Here is a 17555-nt window from a genome sequence, read left to right as displayed (position 1 = left end):
CTCTTCATGACTTTCATCTTGAGTAAGCTCAGCAGCATCCTCCAGGTTTCTTGGTTGAGAAGACACATGAGTAGTTTCACTCACAATCTCTACTTGTTCATGATTGTCAGTGGCTTCTAGATCCAAGTGTACTGAGTGATCAATGCACTCAGGCAAGGGGAATAAATCACACATATCTCCCCCTCTCGAGAGTGAGCAGCCTCCTTAGAGAAATAGGGAACTGTTTCCTAAAATCTTACATCCTTAGACACAAGCATCTTGCTAGTAATAGGATGAAAACATTTGTAACCTTTTGGGGTGGATGAGTATCCAATGAAAACACACTTTGTAGCCCTAGGATCCAGTTTTTCACTTTGCAATGCTTGAACATGAACAAAGCACGTGTAGCCAAAGACTCTCAAATGTGATAAAGTTATATGTCTTTCTTTTAGAGTTTCATAAGGAGGCTTAAACTCTAAAACACGACTAGGAAATTTGTTGATTAATAGGTTGCAGTGAGAATGGCTTGCAACCAAAATATCTTTGGTATGTTCATATGCAACATCAATGCACGGGTCTTCTCAAGTAAATCTTTGTTGTTTCTTTCGGAGATCCCATTTTATTGTGGGGTTCCCACATAACTTGTCTGGTGAACAATACCATGAGAGCTCAAATATTGACTCATATTGTTGAATAAGAACTCGGTGCCATTGTCAATTCTTAGGTTTTGAATGGTTGACTAAAATTGAGTTATGACAAGTTGATGAAAGTCTTTGAACATAGTGAAGACATCTTTTTTTTTTTTATTTTAACAAATATAGCCATGTTGGTCTAAAAAAATCATCCACAAGGATAACAAAATATTTATATCCATCAAAAGATTCAACAGTTGGACCCCAAACATCGGAGTGTATAAGTTCAAAAGGTTTGCTAGCCCTATACATTGAGGAACTAAAAGGGAGCCTAGTAAACTTAGAGAATTAGCATGTATCACACATAACAAATGATTGATACATTTTAGGGAAAAGTTTAAGCGAAAGAGTCTCTAATGGATGCCAGATTTGTTGGTCCTTAGAAGGAATTGAATCAACTTGGAAAGCTTTGACTAGACAAAGTTCCTTGCATAGATAGTAAAGACCATTCAGGAAGAACCTTTCACCAATCATCTTCTTGGTGAGAGAATCCTAAAACACAACATTGCTTGGTGAGAAAGTGAAAAGACAATTTAGGGTTCTAGTGATCTTTCCTATTGACAAAAGTTGAAAAGGAAAGGTAGGAACAAACAATGCAGTAGACTCAAGGTTGTCTGAAAGCAACTTTACTTTTCCCATGCCTAAAACCATGGCATTTTTCCCATTATCAACTGACACATGAAAGGGTTTTGACAAGGTTTGAAAACTGTGTAAGTTTAAGGCTTTGTTTGTCACATGGTCAATGGCTCCTAAGTTGATAATCCAACAATCATGTTTAATACTAGTGTGAAAAGCAGTTGAGAATGCACTAAAAATACCTGGAGATTTGCTTCTTGGTAGATTCTTATTTTCAGTAAGGAACCTGCGAACTGTCCAGTAGTGCAGTGGGATTTTCAGTTGTACCCCTTGAGCTTTCTACAGGTTCTCCATGTCCTTTGGTTTGCATGTATATTGCAAAGTCAATTATGAGCGAGACAAGTTTTGAAGTAAAGCCCTGAATGCTCTCAGGAAATGAGGTATAGTTGTGATTTGCTGCATGCTGAGGTTTGTATAAGCCAGTGTGGAACTGCCTTGAAGGAATCATTTTATGATCCTTGTTGAACTTAGGTTTTAGTTCGGGGAAAATTCAGCACCTTTCCTCCATGTGACCTACAACGTCACAGTAACTACACTTCAAGTATGGATTTTTACCCTTGTAGGGCCTGCTGTCTGAGGATTTATGTTTAGCAGCATACTCTTAACTCATAAATCTTGGAATTCTTCTCCAAGTTCATCACCATTTTTCGAGCTTCCTCACGTTAAACCGTGGTACACACCGTTTTGAAGGAAAGAAGTTCAACATTCATCAGGATGTGACTCCTGAGATCCTCATAGTCTGAGTTCAAACTTGCAAGCAGCTGATATATCTTATCTTCTTCAGAAGAACTACAGCATCAATGGTGTGAGGTAGATAAACATCTAACTCATTCCACATTGTCTTGAGACTTCCCAGATGCTGCACAACGATTTTTTCATCTTGTTGAAGACTGCCAATGTCCCTCTTTAGCTAAAACACTCGTGCATAGTTATTTTGATTCTCGTACATGTTCTTCATAGATTTCACATATCGTTTGAGGACTCGGAATAGCTGAAGATTTCAGTGATATGTTTCTCCATTGAGTTGAGAAACATTGACATGACTTGTTGGTCCTTGCATAACCATGATTCATATGCTTAGGTAGAGGGCTTGGGTGCTTCAACCCCTCCATTGATGAACCATAGCTTTCCTCTTCCACCGAGAGCAAGAGACACTGCTCCAGACCATGGAAGATAGTTGAATTCATTTAACAAAACTGAGCATAAACGCCGATTTGTATTTATCTCAACATCTGGAACAAAAGAGAACTTTGTGAGTTTTCTCCCCTAAGGCTTACTGAACTTTCTTCGGCCATAACTGGAGCTTGAAGATGAACAACAGCGGAAAAAAAAAATGGATAGAGACAGGTCAAGGATGACACTGCTCTGATACTATGTGGAAGTTTTAAATTTGTTTCAATGTATTTTTCATAGATTGATTGAATGTACAAGAGGGGATATATAATAAGGTAGAAGGTTACAAGCAACCCTACCTTGGAAAATCCTACTAACCTGTGAAACCCCTAAAGTTGTCACTTCTTAAATTAAAGGAGTGTAGCAAGTAGCTAGTACACAACTATCAACAAGTCATCTAGATGTCAATGTTAAGGGATTAGGCATAATAAAGAATCTCATGGAAAGAGGAAACATAAAATCTGGCAGCATGTGTATCAGTCACCATCGTTTAATAATGCCATGGCAGATCTGGCAATCAAGAGTTTATCGTCTGCCCAACCAGCCATGTATGTCTCAACAACATCTATGGAAGATGGAGGAAGAAGAAAGGTGTTTTGTCACGTGTAAAAAGGGTTTTTTTATTACACAGATAACAAAATGTTGAAAGAAAATTAAGATGAAAGATGTTTTAAGATTATTGGACCAGAAATCAACAAACTTGGGTTTCTTGAGAGTTTTTTCAGTGTGACTGGAACACGGGATGGTACACCATGTGTCACTATACTAATGGTGGAATATGTGTGCTAAAAAGTTAACAACTTGGCCTTTATATAAAAACACTTGGTGTACCACCCATGTTCCCGTCACAATAAAAAATTTCTCGTATTGACAATAACCAAATATTATCCTTTAGTTATTATAAAAATAAGGCTTTTTTATTCTTCGAATATGCATGTACTTCATGCTTGTTAGTACTTATAAGTAGCGTTTCTTTGAGAATGCAAATTGTTAATAGTTTAGCTGTTGGAAACCTCTAGTTGGATGCAATCAAACAATTGAGCTGCTAGCAACCTACTTGAACTTAGCTAACAAGCGCTGTACATTTTATCTTTAATATTATTATTTCTTTTTTCTTTCCTTAAGCAAGGACTAATAGTATTCCAAGTTGTGATAACACACTAATTATAGTATTCTATATTGTATTCAAACTATAGACCTCACCAAATATTGTTATTACTATTGTAGGCCTATTTAACTAAGTTATCTAAGGAATAGAGAGAGGGAGGCCGGCGGTAGTGAGAGAAAGGGGAGAGAGATTCAATTATGAGGTGTGTGTTGTATCACCCCCATTGTGCCTTTATTTATAGTAGTAGGATAGGTAAAAATCCTTACCCTTTTAGGATTACAACTCTTAGTAAGTAATCAACTCCTAATAGGAATATAAGAGATATTCCTAGATCTACTAGGATTTACACAATCACATTCCTATTCTAAATATGGATGCAACACTCCCCCTTGAGTGTGTAAATACTCAACAAACTATCGCATTAGATCTTCAGCATATAAGGTAGAATAGTTGATGAAGTCATTGGCACAACGAGTGAATACGAGTCTCAAATTTAAAAAAAAAGTATGCATTGGTAGTAAAACTTACAAAACCTCACTATGGTAAAACCCAAGGCATGGGCAAAACCCATATACTAAGGAGAAAAGTGAAAAGTATGCATAATGTTTAAAACAATCATCAAACAGGACGAAAGTAATGAACTCAATGGACTATGATCGTCCCAGGATGGGTGCCTTATCAAAACCTCATTAGGTAGCAAAACCCCAGTGGGAAAATGCTTCTAATCGTAGGAAAAAGAGTACATTAAAATCAAGTGAGTATGCTTCAGGATACTCCCTTGAGTTAGACATAACTTTCAAATAAGAAAACTACAAGCAATTCAACTCAGATGATTTACGCATACCGATTCCTTGGATGAGCTTCTAAAAAGTAGATTTGGGCAATGACTTGGTAAAGAGATTGGCCAGGTTGTCCAAGGAACGGATTTACTTGACTTCAATGTTCTGATGTTGTTGTTCCTGGTAAGAATAAAAAACTTCGACATTATATGCTTGGTGTTGTCTCTCTTGATGTATCCCTTCTTTAATTGCTCGATACATGCTGCATTGTCTTCAAAGATCATCGCAGAAAGGTCAACGACGGAAGTAAGACCACTAGTTCTTCGAATATGTTCCATAACTGCTCTCAACCAAAAACACTCAAGCACTGCTTCATGCAGGGCGAGAATCTCAGCATGGTTCGAAGAAGTTATAACTAGCGTTTGCTTGGTAGACCTCTAAGATATAGCGGTGTCTCCAACGGTAAAGACATAGCCCGTGTGAGAATGTGCCCTATATGGGTCAAACATATATCCAGCATCTTCGTAACCAACAAGGAGATAATCAATTCGAGAACCTTAGCAAGCGGTAACACTCGAAGATTCGCAGGTATAGAATAAGCCCAAATCCATCATACCCTTGAGGTTGCAGAAATTGTCTTTAACACCATTCCAGTACCTGTGTGTGGGCGCATTGCTGTATCTAGCCAAATGATTAACAGCAAATGAGATGTTGGGTCTAGTGCATTAAGCCAAGTATAATAAAGCCCCAATTGCACTTAGGTAAGGAATTTCGAGTACTAAAATCTCTTCCTCGTCCTCTTTTGGACATAAGGGATCTCGTTTAGTATCTAGAGTCTGAACAACCATAGGTGTACTCGAAGGCTTCATTTTATCCTCCTTAAAACATTACAACACCTTTTGGGTGTAGTTCGATTGATGTACTAGGATTCCACCCGAACAATGCTCGATCTCCAGGCTGGGGCAATATTGAGTTTTCCCAAGATCTTTCATCTGAAATTCCAATTTCAAGTGAGTAGCAATTTCCTCAAGCTTTGCAGGAGTTCCAATGAGGTTCATGTCATCTACATAAACTGCAACAATTGAAAATCTAGAATGTGACTTCTTTATGAACACGCATGGGCATAATTCGTTGTTCACATAACCCTGACTTGTCAAATATTCACTCAAATGGTTATACCACATCCGCCCGGATTGTTTCAATCTGTAAAGTGATTTACTCAATCTAATCAAGAGAGTGTTCTGTAGTCTAGAACTATTTGAACCAGTTAATGGAAGTCCTTCTAGAATTTTCATGTATATTTCCGTATCCAGATCCCCATAGAGATACGCAGTTACCACGTCCATAAGCTGCAAATTCAATTTTTTGGAAACTACCAAAATGATTAGGTAACGGAACGTTATAATGTCCATTACAGGGGAATACGTCTTCTCGTAATCAATCTCAAAGCACTGAGAGAAGCCTTGCGCTACGAGGAGTGCTTTGTACCGCACTATTTCATTCTTCTCATTATGCTTCATCACACTTGTAGCCAACGGGCTTCACACGTGGTGGTGTAGGAACAATAGGTCCAAACACTTTACGTTTCACAATTGAATCGAGTTCGACCTGGATTGCTTGTTTTCAGTTTGAGCAATATGTTCTACGTTGGCATTCATCAACGGAACGTGGTTTAATGTCATCACTAAGCATGATGTTAGTAGCTACTGTGTATGCAAATGCATCGTCGAAGATCATTTCATTCCTATTCCAAACCTCATCCAATATTGTAGTGGACCGAAATATCGCAATTATCAGGAGGTCAATTTGTCTCGTCTAAGACATCATTGTAACCTAGAATAACCTCAGGTGTTGGAACAGATGAGTGAGCGATGGTCAGATTCAAACTAGAGTCACTAGTTAGTGCTAATATCCTCTTCTGAGGTTGTGAATCCTTTGAACTAAGGGGTCTACCACGCTTCAGGGTTGGAACAGATTATTGGCTAGCCACCAATGTACCAGGTCGCGTGGAATGTGCAGCCTCATCACCTTCGAGAACGGTCCGGCCTTCCCAGGTGAGATTATGATGTATGCAGGGTACATCTATCCTTGCAGGTGCATTTGCAGCGGGTATATGTGATCTTGTCACCTTAGCTAAATCATTAAAAGCATCTGGCATGCTCTGAGCAATGCTCTGAAAATCTATAATTTGTCGCACCTCAGTTTCAGACTGGGCAATGCGGGGATCTAAATGAGACATAGTGGGAGCATACCACGATAATTCTTGGCGTTCTCAGAATGTTAGCATGCTTATCTCCCCCTAATGAAGGGAAGGCTGTCTCATCAAAGTGACAATCCGAAAAACGTGAGGTAAAGAGATCTCCTGTCAAGGGTTCTAAATAGCGAACAATTGATAGCGAATCATAACCGACATAGATTCCTATTTTTCTCTGAGGATCCATTTTGGTACGTAATGGCGGCATTATTGGCACATAAACTGCGCACCTAAACACATGTAAATGCGAGATGTCAAGCTCGTATCCAGTAACCAATTGTAACGGTTAATGAGGTTGGGTAGCGGTGTGCCTCAGGCGGACTAGTATAGTTGAGTGCAATATTGCATAGCCCTAGGCAGATATCAGCAGTTTGGTTCTCATAACCAAAGTCCGAGCTGCCAATTGAATGTGCTTTATGAAAGCTTCTGCCAGGCCATTTTGGGTGTGAACATGGGGTACAAGTTCCACATTAATCCCTACTAACATGCAATAATCGTCAAAAATTTGTGACGTAAACTTTCCAGCGTTATCCAATCGAATCGACTTAATCAGATAATCAGGGTAGTGAGCCTTTAACTTAATAATTTGTGCTAGGAGTTTCGCAAATGCAGCGTTACGTTTGGACAATAGGCAAACATATGAACATCCTATCGATGCATCAACCAACACCATAAAATATTAAAATGGTCTGCATGTTGGTTGAATATGTCCACAAATATCCCTTTGAATCCTCTAAAGAAACTTAGGGGGGTTGTGAATAATCTTTGTAATCGAGGGTTGATTATTCAATTTCCCTAAAGAACACGCTTTGCATGGCGGGAATCTAACATAGTGAGGTAACCGATGCCCATGAGATTTTGAGGATACGATGCATCATGTCACGTCCACGATGTCCAAAACGGCCATGCCAAAGCAGCAAACTACTCTGGAACTCAGGCATAGAGCCGGCCACATGGTAGACTTCTATGCCACGAATGGTTGTGAAGTACAACTCACTCGGGAGATGTTCCAACTTCTCGTGAATACGCTTTTGGACATATTTGTACCAACATGTATACACATTATGCGCCAAGATGTTAAAACACCCTAAAACATGTCTACACATTATGCACCACTAGGGGTAAAACACCCTAAAACATGTCTAATTTATTTGTCCATAGGCGCTGACGCCTCCTGAAAATCTAATATCTCTATGGATATAATAGCACCTTTCGGATGATCCATATGTGCAAAGTTAGACTCACAACAGGAATGATACTTGGCAATAGTCGCGGGGTTAGCTCGGCATACGTGTGACCAATGATCCTATGATCCACAGCAGTAGCACATGTCCATTTCAGTGGAAACATGTTGAACGGTAGGTTTTCCTTTGTTCTTGAAGTTTGGGTCCTTAGGTGCAAGGGGTAGACGATGATGTGTCACATTTCCTCCATTGGGTTGGCCTTGATTCTATGGACCTTGGGCCCGTAGTGGGACTTGTCACCCATTGCCATGGCCACGACGATTCTTTTATCATTTGTGGCTACTAAAATTGGTCGCGTGTGTTTCAAGAGTAGCGTTCGAGCCAGTTAGTCGAGCTTGATAATTCTTCATCAAAAGCTGGTTCTGCTTTTCAGCGAGAAGTAAAACAGAGATCAGATACAGAAATTTGGTGAATTTCTGAATTTATGTGCCCTATATTGTTGCTTCAGGACAATTTTTATTGCATGGAAGGTCAAATAAGTCTTCTCCAGGAGATTTGATTCAATTAGTTCCACTTTATAGAACTTCAGCAGTGATTGGATTCTACAAACTTCAGAGTTATATTCATTCACGGACTTAAAGTCTTGGAAGTGAAGATGCTGCTAATCGTGTCTTGCTTCAAGCAATTATATGTCTTTCTGGTGATAGAAATAGTCAGCCAGAGCAAGCCAAAGGGTGCGTGGGTCCTCCTCAGCGAGGTACTCGGTCTGCAATGCATCATGAATGTGTCTTCAAATGAAGATCATTGCAGTAACTTTCTGAGCTTCATCGACAAGTTTGTCATTGATAGGTGCCTCGATGGTGGCTCTAATACCTTTTGCAGTGAGATGGAGATTCACGTCTTGAACCCACTTCATGTAGTTTCTTTCAGATACTTCCAAAGCGATGAAATCAAGCTTGTTCAAGTTCAACATGTCCTTAAAACAGAGGGTACAACAAAAACGTGATTAGTCATATGGTGATTCATAGACATATATTGTAGAACATTCGGGTCCTATAGACATGTATTGGTTTAATTTATGCATGAAAACTACAGGTTTCATGTGGTAAGGTTTGAATGAAAACTTCAGGTTTCAAATGCGCTAAATATGAAACTACAGGTTCAATTTAGGTGTGGTGGATTTGAGTTTCTTCGAAAACTCAAGTGTGAGAGCTTTGTTACTACGAAAGTATGTCAACGGTTCAAAATAAAAAATAAATTATTGAATCGATAATGTCCAAAAGTGATATTCAGGTCAATAATTTTGGATTTAATTATCAGATTAATAGATTGGATGTCACTTTTAATTAATTCAATAGATCGTGATCAAACAGGGTCGATCGTGGAAGCAAAATAATGCCAAAAATTAGAATTGGGTTCGAAAAACCATAGCCTAATGGTATTTAGGCTGGGTGCCGTGAGTAGGGCAAAGCCATAGAGGCTTTTGGGCTTGGGGTTAAGGCTGCAAAAGCAGCCCACATACCCAGCAGCAAGCTGCTGGTGTGGTTAGGCCGAGACCAACATGCGGAAGCAAGCCCAAAGGCTTGTGGGTGTGCGAGGAAACCCCAGTCGCAGCTGGGTTTCGGTTTTGGGCCACAGGGACTAAGTCGAGCCCCGTGGGCTATCTGATAGAAACACAGGCCGTGGCAAGGGCTAAGCCTAACAGCATAGCTGCTGGCATGGGTCGAGATTGAAGAACCAGCCCAGCATGCGCTAGTATGGGTTGGGGCTGCAGGCTCGTCGTAAGAAACCAAACCAGGCATACGGCCTAGTTGTCCATAGTATGCAGCAAAGCCTAAAGGCTTCAGCAAGGTCTAAGACGTCAAACGATGTCATCTCAAGGGGGTCTCCACATGGCTGGGCTTCAGGCCAGCGCGATGGTCCTTGTGGGGGTGCAACAACGGTGGTGTCGCAAAAATTCCAATTTTCTTTCTCTTTTTCGAATTCACTAGGGTTTGAAAAACCATAACATGCTTCTAATTTATTAATATTCTTTGACTCACAATTCCACATAGCAATTTAATTGCGTAATGCATGAAGCATATATATATATATATATCGTAAGGAAAATATAAACATAGAGGGGTTCATGCATCATGGGGAATGTTTTCATGCTTCGTGGACGTTTCAAATATCTTCTTTTATTTTAAGTGTACCTGATTAACAGAAAACAAATAAAAGCCTTTGAATTTTGTGGAAGATAACATCCTCCTATGATCCTTCAATTCCTCGACTTCTAGTAAAAGCGTGCTATAACGTGTTGTATGCCTATTTAACTGAGCTATCTAAGGAATAGCGAGAGGGAGGCCGGCGGTAGTGAGAGAGAGAGGAGAGAGATTTAATTGTGAGGTGTGTGTTGTATCACCCCCATTGTGTCTTTATTTATAATGGTAGGATATGCAAAATCCTTACCCTTTTAGGATTACAATTCTTAATAAGTAATCAACTCCTAATAGAAATATAAGAGATATTCCTAGATCTACTAGGATTTACACAATCACATTCATATTCTAAATATGACTGAAACAATTACATGTTTATAACAGCTCCCTCATCTTACCTATTTGACAATTTTTTGAAGGAATAAATTAAAAGTTATTAAACTATAAGATATTAGTAGTGATTAAAGTCTAAAACATAAAAAAATTAAAAATAGCTAGTTGGATTTGGTCCAACACCAAGAAATAATAGGTGATAAGAATAGGCAATAAAAATAATGAAAATATGCAACCCTGAAAAATAAAAGAATAATGAGAATAGGCCAACACGGATGACATCGGCGGGTGGCCAGAGGGTAAGGGTTGACTTGATCCAAGTGGGAGACATGGCCACGCAACCCTAACCCTAAGCATACGGCCTTGTACTTGCTGGATGAGAATTCTTTTTGGATACTCTTTGTAAGGATTTGAGGAATTAGTTCATCTTAGTCGTTCATCATCGTATTAAATAGTATTTAAATAAAAAATTTAAAATAGTTTCTAGCTGCATAATAAATGATGAACGGATAGGATGAATTGATTTTTATGATTCTTACAAAAAGATCCGAATATAATGTTATTCCGTACTTGCTTACAAACATCATGCACACGTGTCACCTACTCCCTCCCACTCCCTTTCTTTCCGTACGTTCTTTATGGTCCCTCTTTCTCTAGAAATATATTCATCCCCAATTTCTTTTTCCTTCCAAACAAGCATGTAACTAACAGCACAAAGACAAACGCCTCACTTTAGAAAATTTCTATCTTTGATTTTCTGTTTTCTCTCGGGAAGGAATTGAAGAATCTTTCTCGGGTTGGTGAAGATGATGTACGAGCAGCAGCAGCAGCAAATGAGAATGGACACGAAGAAAAAAGCTGTTCATGAGAGGAAGAGATCGATAGATGAAGAGAGGCTTGAGATAGTGGATTTGAGTGGGATGTGTCTTGATGCCCTTCCCAATCCTTCCCTTAATTTGGGGGCTATTTGCAAGCTTGATCTTTCCAATAACAACCTTCAGGTATTTTAGGTGAATTGTATATATGCTTCCATCTCCATCAGGGAGAAAATCTTGTATTTATAGGTCCAATTCTCACAATCATCTACCTTGTAATTAATCTGTATTGGTACATCACGTCTTAAAGGGTATAATATTCCTTAAAAGAGAATTGATCTCACAATTATATATCAAATCTCGTGATTTTGATCACGCGATAGGTAGTTGTGAGATCTTTACGTCGTCCATTGAGAATACAAAGGGTACAAATGTTAATAATAATTTGTGTATCCGCACGTTGGGGATTCATATGAGAGAGGTTCTATTTAGAGTTCGATTCTTGAACGAATTTTTATAAACAAATTTTTTACAATGTTAATAATAATTTGTGTATCTGCACGTTGGGGATTCATATGAGAGAGGTTCTATTTAGAGTTCGATTCTTGAACGAATTTTTATATACAAATTTTTTATATATAAAAATTTGTTTTGATATTGTTTCTTGGTGCAGAACATACCAGAATCCTTAACAGCAAGATTACTGAACGTGGTAGTGCTGGACGTGCATTCAAATCAGCTGAAATCTCTTCCAAACTCAATTGGATGTTTGTCCAAGCTTAAGGTTCTCAATGTTTCCGGAAACCTTCTTTCTTATCTCCCAAACACTATCGAAAATTGCAGGTTCGTTGTCATCTGTTCCTCTTCCTCTTTCCAATTAAATTAAGAACAATATCATTAATGAATGCTTCATATAAATGTATATACAAGCGTTATGCCTTTTCTTTTTGGGTTAACACAAGCGTTATGCTTTATTTATTTGTTAGTGATTTTCTGAAATTTAGGATCATTAAAAACAATAAATTTGGAATGTACCTGAAAGAATTCCCTTATTTTAATGGAATATTCTGGATGACTATATATACTAGTTTGTAGGCAAGTTATTGAAAAAAATAGCTATGTAACTTGAAATTAAACAAAATATGGAAGACTAGAGGGCCAGTAAATTAATTTTTACATGCATTTTTCTTTCAATGCAACCGATCTTAAAGTGAATCTTTAGCCAACCTCGCGGTTTGTTTTTACATGCATGACTGATTAAAATTTTTGAAACCTGCGATATAATTAATAAATTTCTTATTATGCATATGTAAATGTTTTAAAACCTTAAAGTAATATATTGTACTCCTAATATTTATCAACGGGTTCACCGTCTTCTGATGTCATCCTTTCTTATATATTATTGGACCCCCATTGCGTCATGAAATTAATTCACAAGTAAACCAGAAAATTAACATATCTATTCCTTATCATGATCAAATTCGATATTGAATATAGGGTAACTTTGGATGCGGTCCCTATTTATCAATATTCTTTGATTGAAACCTTGTTGGTTTTTGGTTTTTTATTGAAGTCCCTGAAATTAATGCAATAATGCATTTCTATGTAGGTTGTTATAATTTTTAAATTAAAATTTGATATTTGTAGTTATTTATATTAATGAGATTTTAAATAAAATCCATAATTTGTTGAAAATATTTAAAAAAATATACTTAAATAAAACCCATGATTTATCATTACTTGTATTAATGACATTTTACATATGAAAAATTGGTAATTTTTATACGATACATTTTACATACAAAAAGTTGGTACATTTTATACAAAATAAAGTTGATACATTTTATATAATGGATACATTTCATATAAAAAAATAACAATGGGTACATTTTACACAAAAAAGAGATGGTACTTAAAAAAAAAATGGGTACATTTTACATATAACAAAGTGGTACATTTTTAAAGAAAAATGGGTACATTATTAATAAATTATGAGTACAAATAAAAGGTCAAAAAATATGAGTACAAATAAAAGTTTGAAAAATACGAACACAAAAAGAAATTAGTATATGGGTAGAAATAAAATCTGAATAGAAAATTGGCACAATTTAAAAAAAAAAAAAAAGTTGCAAATTAAAATGGGTACAAAATAAAAAAAAATATATGATACAAAATTTAGCCATAAATATAAATATATCAAATGTAACGTTTCTAACCCTAAATGAATAATTTATAAATAAAATTTAATTATCTTGATATGTAAAATATTTTATTATTGAAATAATTAATGATGTTTATTAAAACCAAGGACCTTGATTAAAAATTAAAAAGAAATAAGATTTCAATCAATAGAGTTGAAAAAGAGGGATGAAAACCTAATTTTTCATTGAATATAATTATTAAAGAAACTGTAGTTAATTTAATTCATAGAACATCATGTTAATTTTCTGATTTTTTTTTTCTTCCAATACTAGACGTACGTTGTTTTATTGTAGTTGTATATATCTTTCTTGTCCTAAAGGAGCACTTCCGGTTGAGTATAAGGGAACGCAACACAGAAATCTCTAGTATTGAGTGCGTACGCCTAAACTGAGCAGTCAACAATTTGATCACTTCCCAATAAAACTAAAAACATTTTTGGAAGTACGTCTTGATGCGGTAATTGCCTTTTTTTTTTTTTGGAATTTTGACTCGTAGGAACCAAAGGAATGGTGTGGAGAACTTGCAACAAATAAGTCAAAAGTATCATTCATGGTCACATTTAAAATTCTAATAACAGTTACACGTATCACGCATGCAAAGGCAAGTAGAACCCTATATATATATAAGAGTACAATCGTAAAACTAAAGAATACAAGATGGTCAAAACACTTAATGAGGACATTTTTGCGTGCACTCGGAATGTCGGCAAATGATGTATGATAATATAAGTAGAGAGATTATGACATTTATTTTTCTGAATACTTTGAAAATTATGTATGATATGACATTTAATGTACTAATTTGTGTTTTGAATACATTGAAAATTTTCTATTTGGAGGTCTCACAAATGAACAAATAAAACTAAACCATTTTTCTTATAGGGGGAGACAAATTCACATAGATAAGGTTTCATTTGAGAGATAATACAACACAATTAAATATTAGGGTTTTGTTGTGGTTTATACATGTGCATCAAATTGTAGATTATTGTTAAAGCCAATTGACTTCGTTGTGGTTTAACAATTACTCAGGTCAATAGAAGAGCTGAATGCCAACTTCAACAAGCTGAGCCACCTCCCAGACACCATTGGTTTTGAACTTAATAACCTCAAGAAGCTATCAGTGAACTCCAACAAGCTAATCTTTCTACCACGCTCCCTCACCCACCTTACGTCTCTGCGTATACTCGATGCTCGTCTCAACTGCCTCAGGTCCCTTCCCGAAGATCTCGAGAACCTTATCAACCTCGAAGTTCTCAATGTGAGCCAAAACTTCCAGTACCTCGAAATCCTACCATACTCCATTGGCCTCCTCATGTCTCTTGTTGAATTGGACGTCAGCTACAACAAGATCACAGCCCTACCAGACTCCATTGGATGCCTCAAGAAGCTTCAGAAGCTTACTGTGGAAGGAAACCCTATGGTTTCTCCTCCTCCTGAGGTGTTCGAGCAAGGGTTGCATTCAGTGAAGGAGTACCTTAGTGAGAAAATGAATGGCGGCCACAAGACTCCTCCCAAGAAGAAGTCTTGGATGGGCAAATTGGTGAAGTATGGCACGTTCAACGGGGCCAACCGAAGCAGACCGCGAGAGGAGAGAGAAGGGTTCATCATGCCTGAGTACCGGTCATCAATTGACGGCCTTGCTTCACCGAGGTATATGGGGATGTTCTCACCTCGTCGCCTCTTCTCTCCCCGTACTTACTTCACTCGGTAAAGGGTAAAAATGTTGAAAACAATTAAGAAAACTGCGTATGTTCATGAATCATGAGCCTCAGTACTCATGAGGATGGGGTTAATTTCTAGTGCGCGTATTTTTGTTTTTGTTTGGGTTGTGATATTGGTAATTCATGGCGTTGCACGTATGCATGTAGGGTTCATATACTTAGTAGGATCGGTGGTTGTCTTGTGAGTAAGTCGTTTGAGAAGATCACGTAGCTTTGCATTAGAAATAGTTGCTAAGTTATAGGTATCATATATGTACGTATCAGTTATATATAGGTGATGGGGTATCTGTGGTTACATATATATTCATGCATGTCTAGTCTGTAAATAAATTTCATGGGCTTCATATACAGTTTTGAATATTTATATATATTAATATAATAACTGCAAAGGGAATAAGATAATTTGCTTCCACATTTGAATGATTTGTCTGAAGGAATGAATCCTCATTTTATAGACAATTATCACCCTTCTTTCAGAAAGTTGTGAGATTTTTCTAGATGATCTTATGATAAGAAATTAACATCATTTACAAATTGGTTATAACTCTTATGGTAAGTCATACCTCATATCATACGCTTTTTGTTTTTTACACACTTTTATAATACTTAGTTTACCAATCTAATGGTGTACCTCCACACATCAAATACAAATACATATAGTAAAGCCAATATCATCATGATCATATTCCAATATCTCCCACTTAATCTTGATTAGGATGTAAGATCTAGTTGGCTATACATATAGAATATCATTACCGAGTATCAAATCTTGAATACACTTGACTTTCCAACTTTAGTTTACAAACATTTGTAAACTCTCGTCAGTCCGTTATTCGGCTTATGGTGCGCACACTTTGACCACTAGTATTAAACATTAGTAAAGTGGCACTATGACCCTTTAACTATGTTGAAATTTCGATCAAGTACTTCCTCCTAAGTCAATCCAATGGCCTTCATCAATACACCTTATCAACGACTTTACACATTATGCGCCAAGAAGTTATACAGATTAAAACATGATGCATGCCTATAAACGAATTTTACATACAAGAAAATATGTTATAACTTTGTTACTTCGCTAGTGTCCTCAATCTTTTATCCGACTATTAATCAAATAAAGTCGCATCAAATTGTTCATTTTAGACGTCCTCGAAACCCATCCAGTGATGCCCATACCGCATGCCCCAACTACAATATCTAGATAATTCCAACTTGTATCACATGCTCCTCTGGATTTCCCTTCCGAGCAATCTAGTGGGCATAGGATCAGCCACCATCTCATCCGGGGGTGTATGGTCGACTTTCACTTCATCCCTCATCACTATAAATTCCATATAATGATACTTAACTTCAATGTGTTTTTTTTTTTTTTTTATAGGAGCTTTTGATCCATTCCTTAAAAATGGTGTACTTATTAACATAAAATACATTGACAAACTTCGTTGGGATACAACTTCGAGATATATCAATAAACTTTTAGGCTATACTGCAGTATTTACCGGGCCCGTATTGTAACTCAACTATGTTTCTTAATCAATCAAGAAGCGACCATTATGTTTTTATCAAAATTTCAAGCAAAAATGCATCACAATAGAAAATTACATAACTAATACTTAATTCAATAAATTTCATACTTTGAGTGTCTGCTAATTAATTCTCTTGACTCTTTGTCAATGTGTTTGATTAAAAACATAATCCTCTTCTTTGATTAAAAACATAAACTGAAACAAAGTTTAATTCCTTGAGTCTCGCACTAAAATTCAAAACAAGGTTTCATTTCTCCCGCTCAATTGATCAATCTTTTCAAGATGAAAATTTTAATTAGCTTTTAATCTTTAAGATGATCATTTTCTCACTCTCCTAGTTCTAATCATTTCTATTAGAACCTAGTAGCACATTACTAACCATGTCATTGTTGTGATCACTAATTATATCTCTCCCCATGATCATTGACAATAGCATGAATTATATCATTGTTGTGATCACTAATTATATCTCTCTCCTTGATCATTGACAATAGCATGAATTATATCTCTCCACTTGATCATTGACAATAGCATGATCGTATAAATGTATCAAAGTAACTGTTTTTGTTCCTTTAAGTAACAACAACAAAAACACATATACTCATATATATATACCAACATGTTTTTAATAGCAACTGTGTACTAATCCACTAGTTAAAAAAAACCCCTTGGGCAACGAAACACACATCGTCGTGCAAAGTCACTTTGCGCAACAAAATTTTAAACTTCGTCACACAAAGTCTTGCACGATGAAATTTTGCGCAACGAAACACACATGATGAAACTTTAAACTTCGTCACGCAAAATCTTTACAAAAATAAATAAATAAATAAAATTATTTTTTAAAAATCTTTGCGCGACGTAATCCAAATATTTCGTCACCAAAACCTTATTTACTTATTTTTTATTTATTTTTATATTTTATATTGTTAAACTATATTATTTCTTTA

General features: G+C 36.6%; 1 protein-coding gene across 1 annotated transcript; it reads left to right on the top strand.

Moving 5' to 3' along the window:
• Positions 1-11013: 11013 nt before the first annotated feature.
• LOC114821979 (plant intracellular Ras-group-related LRR protein 6-like) lies at positions 11014-15493 on the top strand. Its single transcript, XM_029095699.2, has 3 exons — positions 11014-11340; positions 11828-11997; positions 14388-15493. Exons 1-3 carry the CDS (start codon positions 11146-11148, stop codon positions 15067-15069), a joined length of 1047 nt encoding a protein of 348 aa, XP_028951532.1. The 5' UTR covers positions 11014-11145; the 3' UTR covers positions 15070-15493.
• The last annotated feature ends 2062 nt before the right edge of the window (positions 15494-17555 follow it).

This window comes from Malus domestica, chromosome 16 (assembly GCF_042453785.1).
Source record: "Malus domestica chromosome 16, GDT2T_hap1".
In the NCBI taxonomy this organism is placed as follows: Eukaryota; Viridiplantae; Streptophyta; class Magnoliopsida; order Rosales; family Rosaceae; genus Malus; species Malus domestica.
Note: the sequence above shows the minus strand (reverse complement) of the source record. Positions and strands in the feature narration are given on the sequence as shown.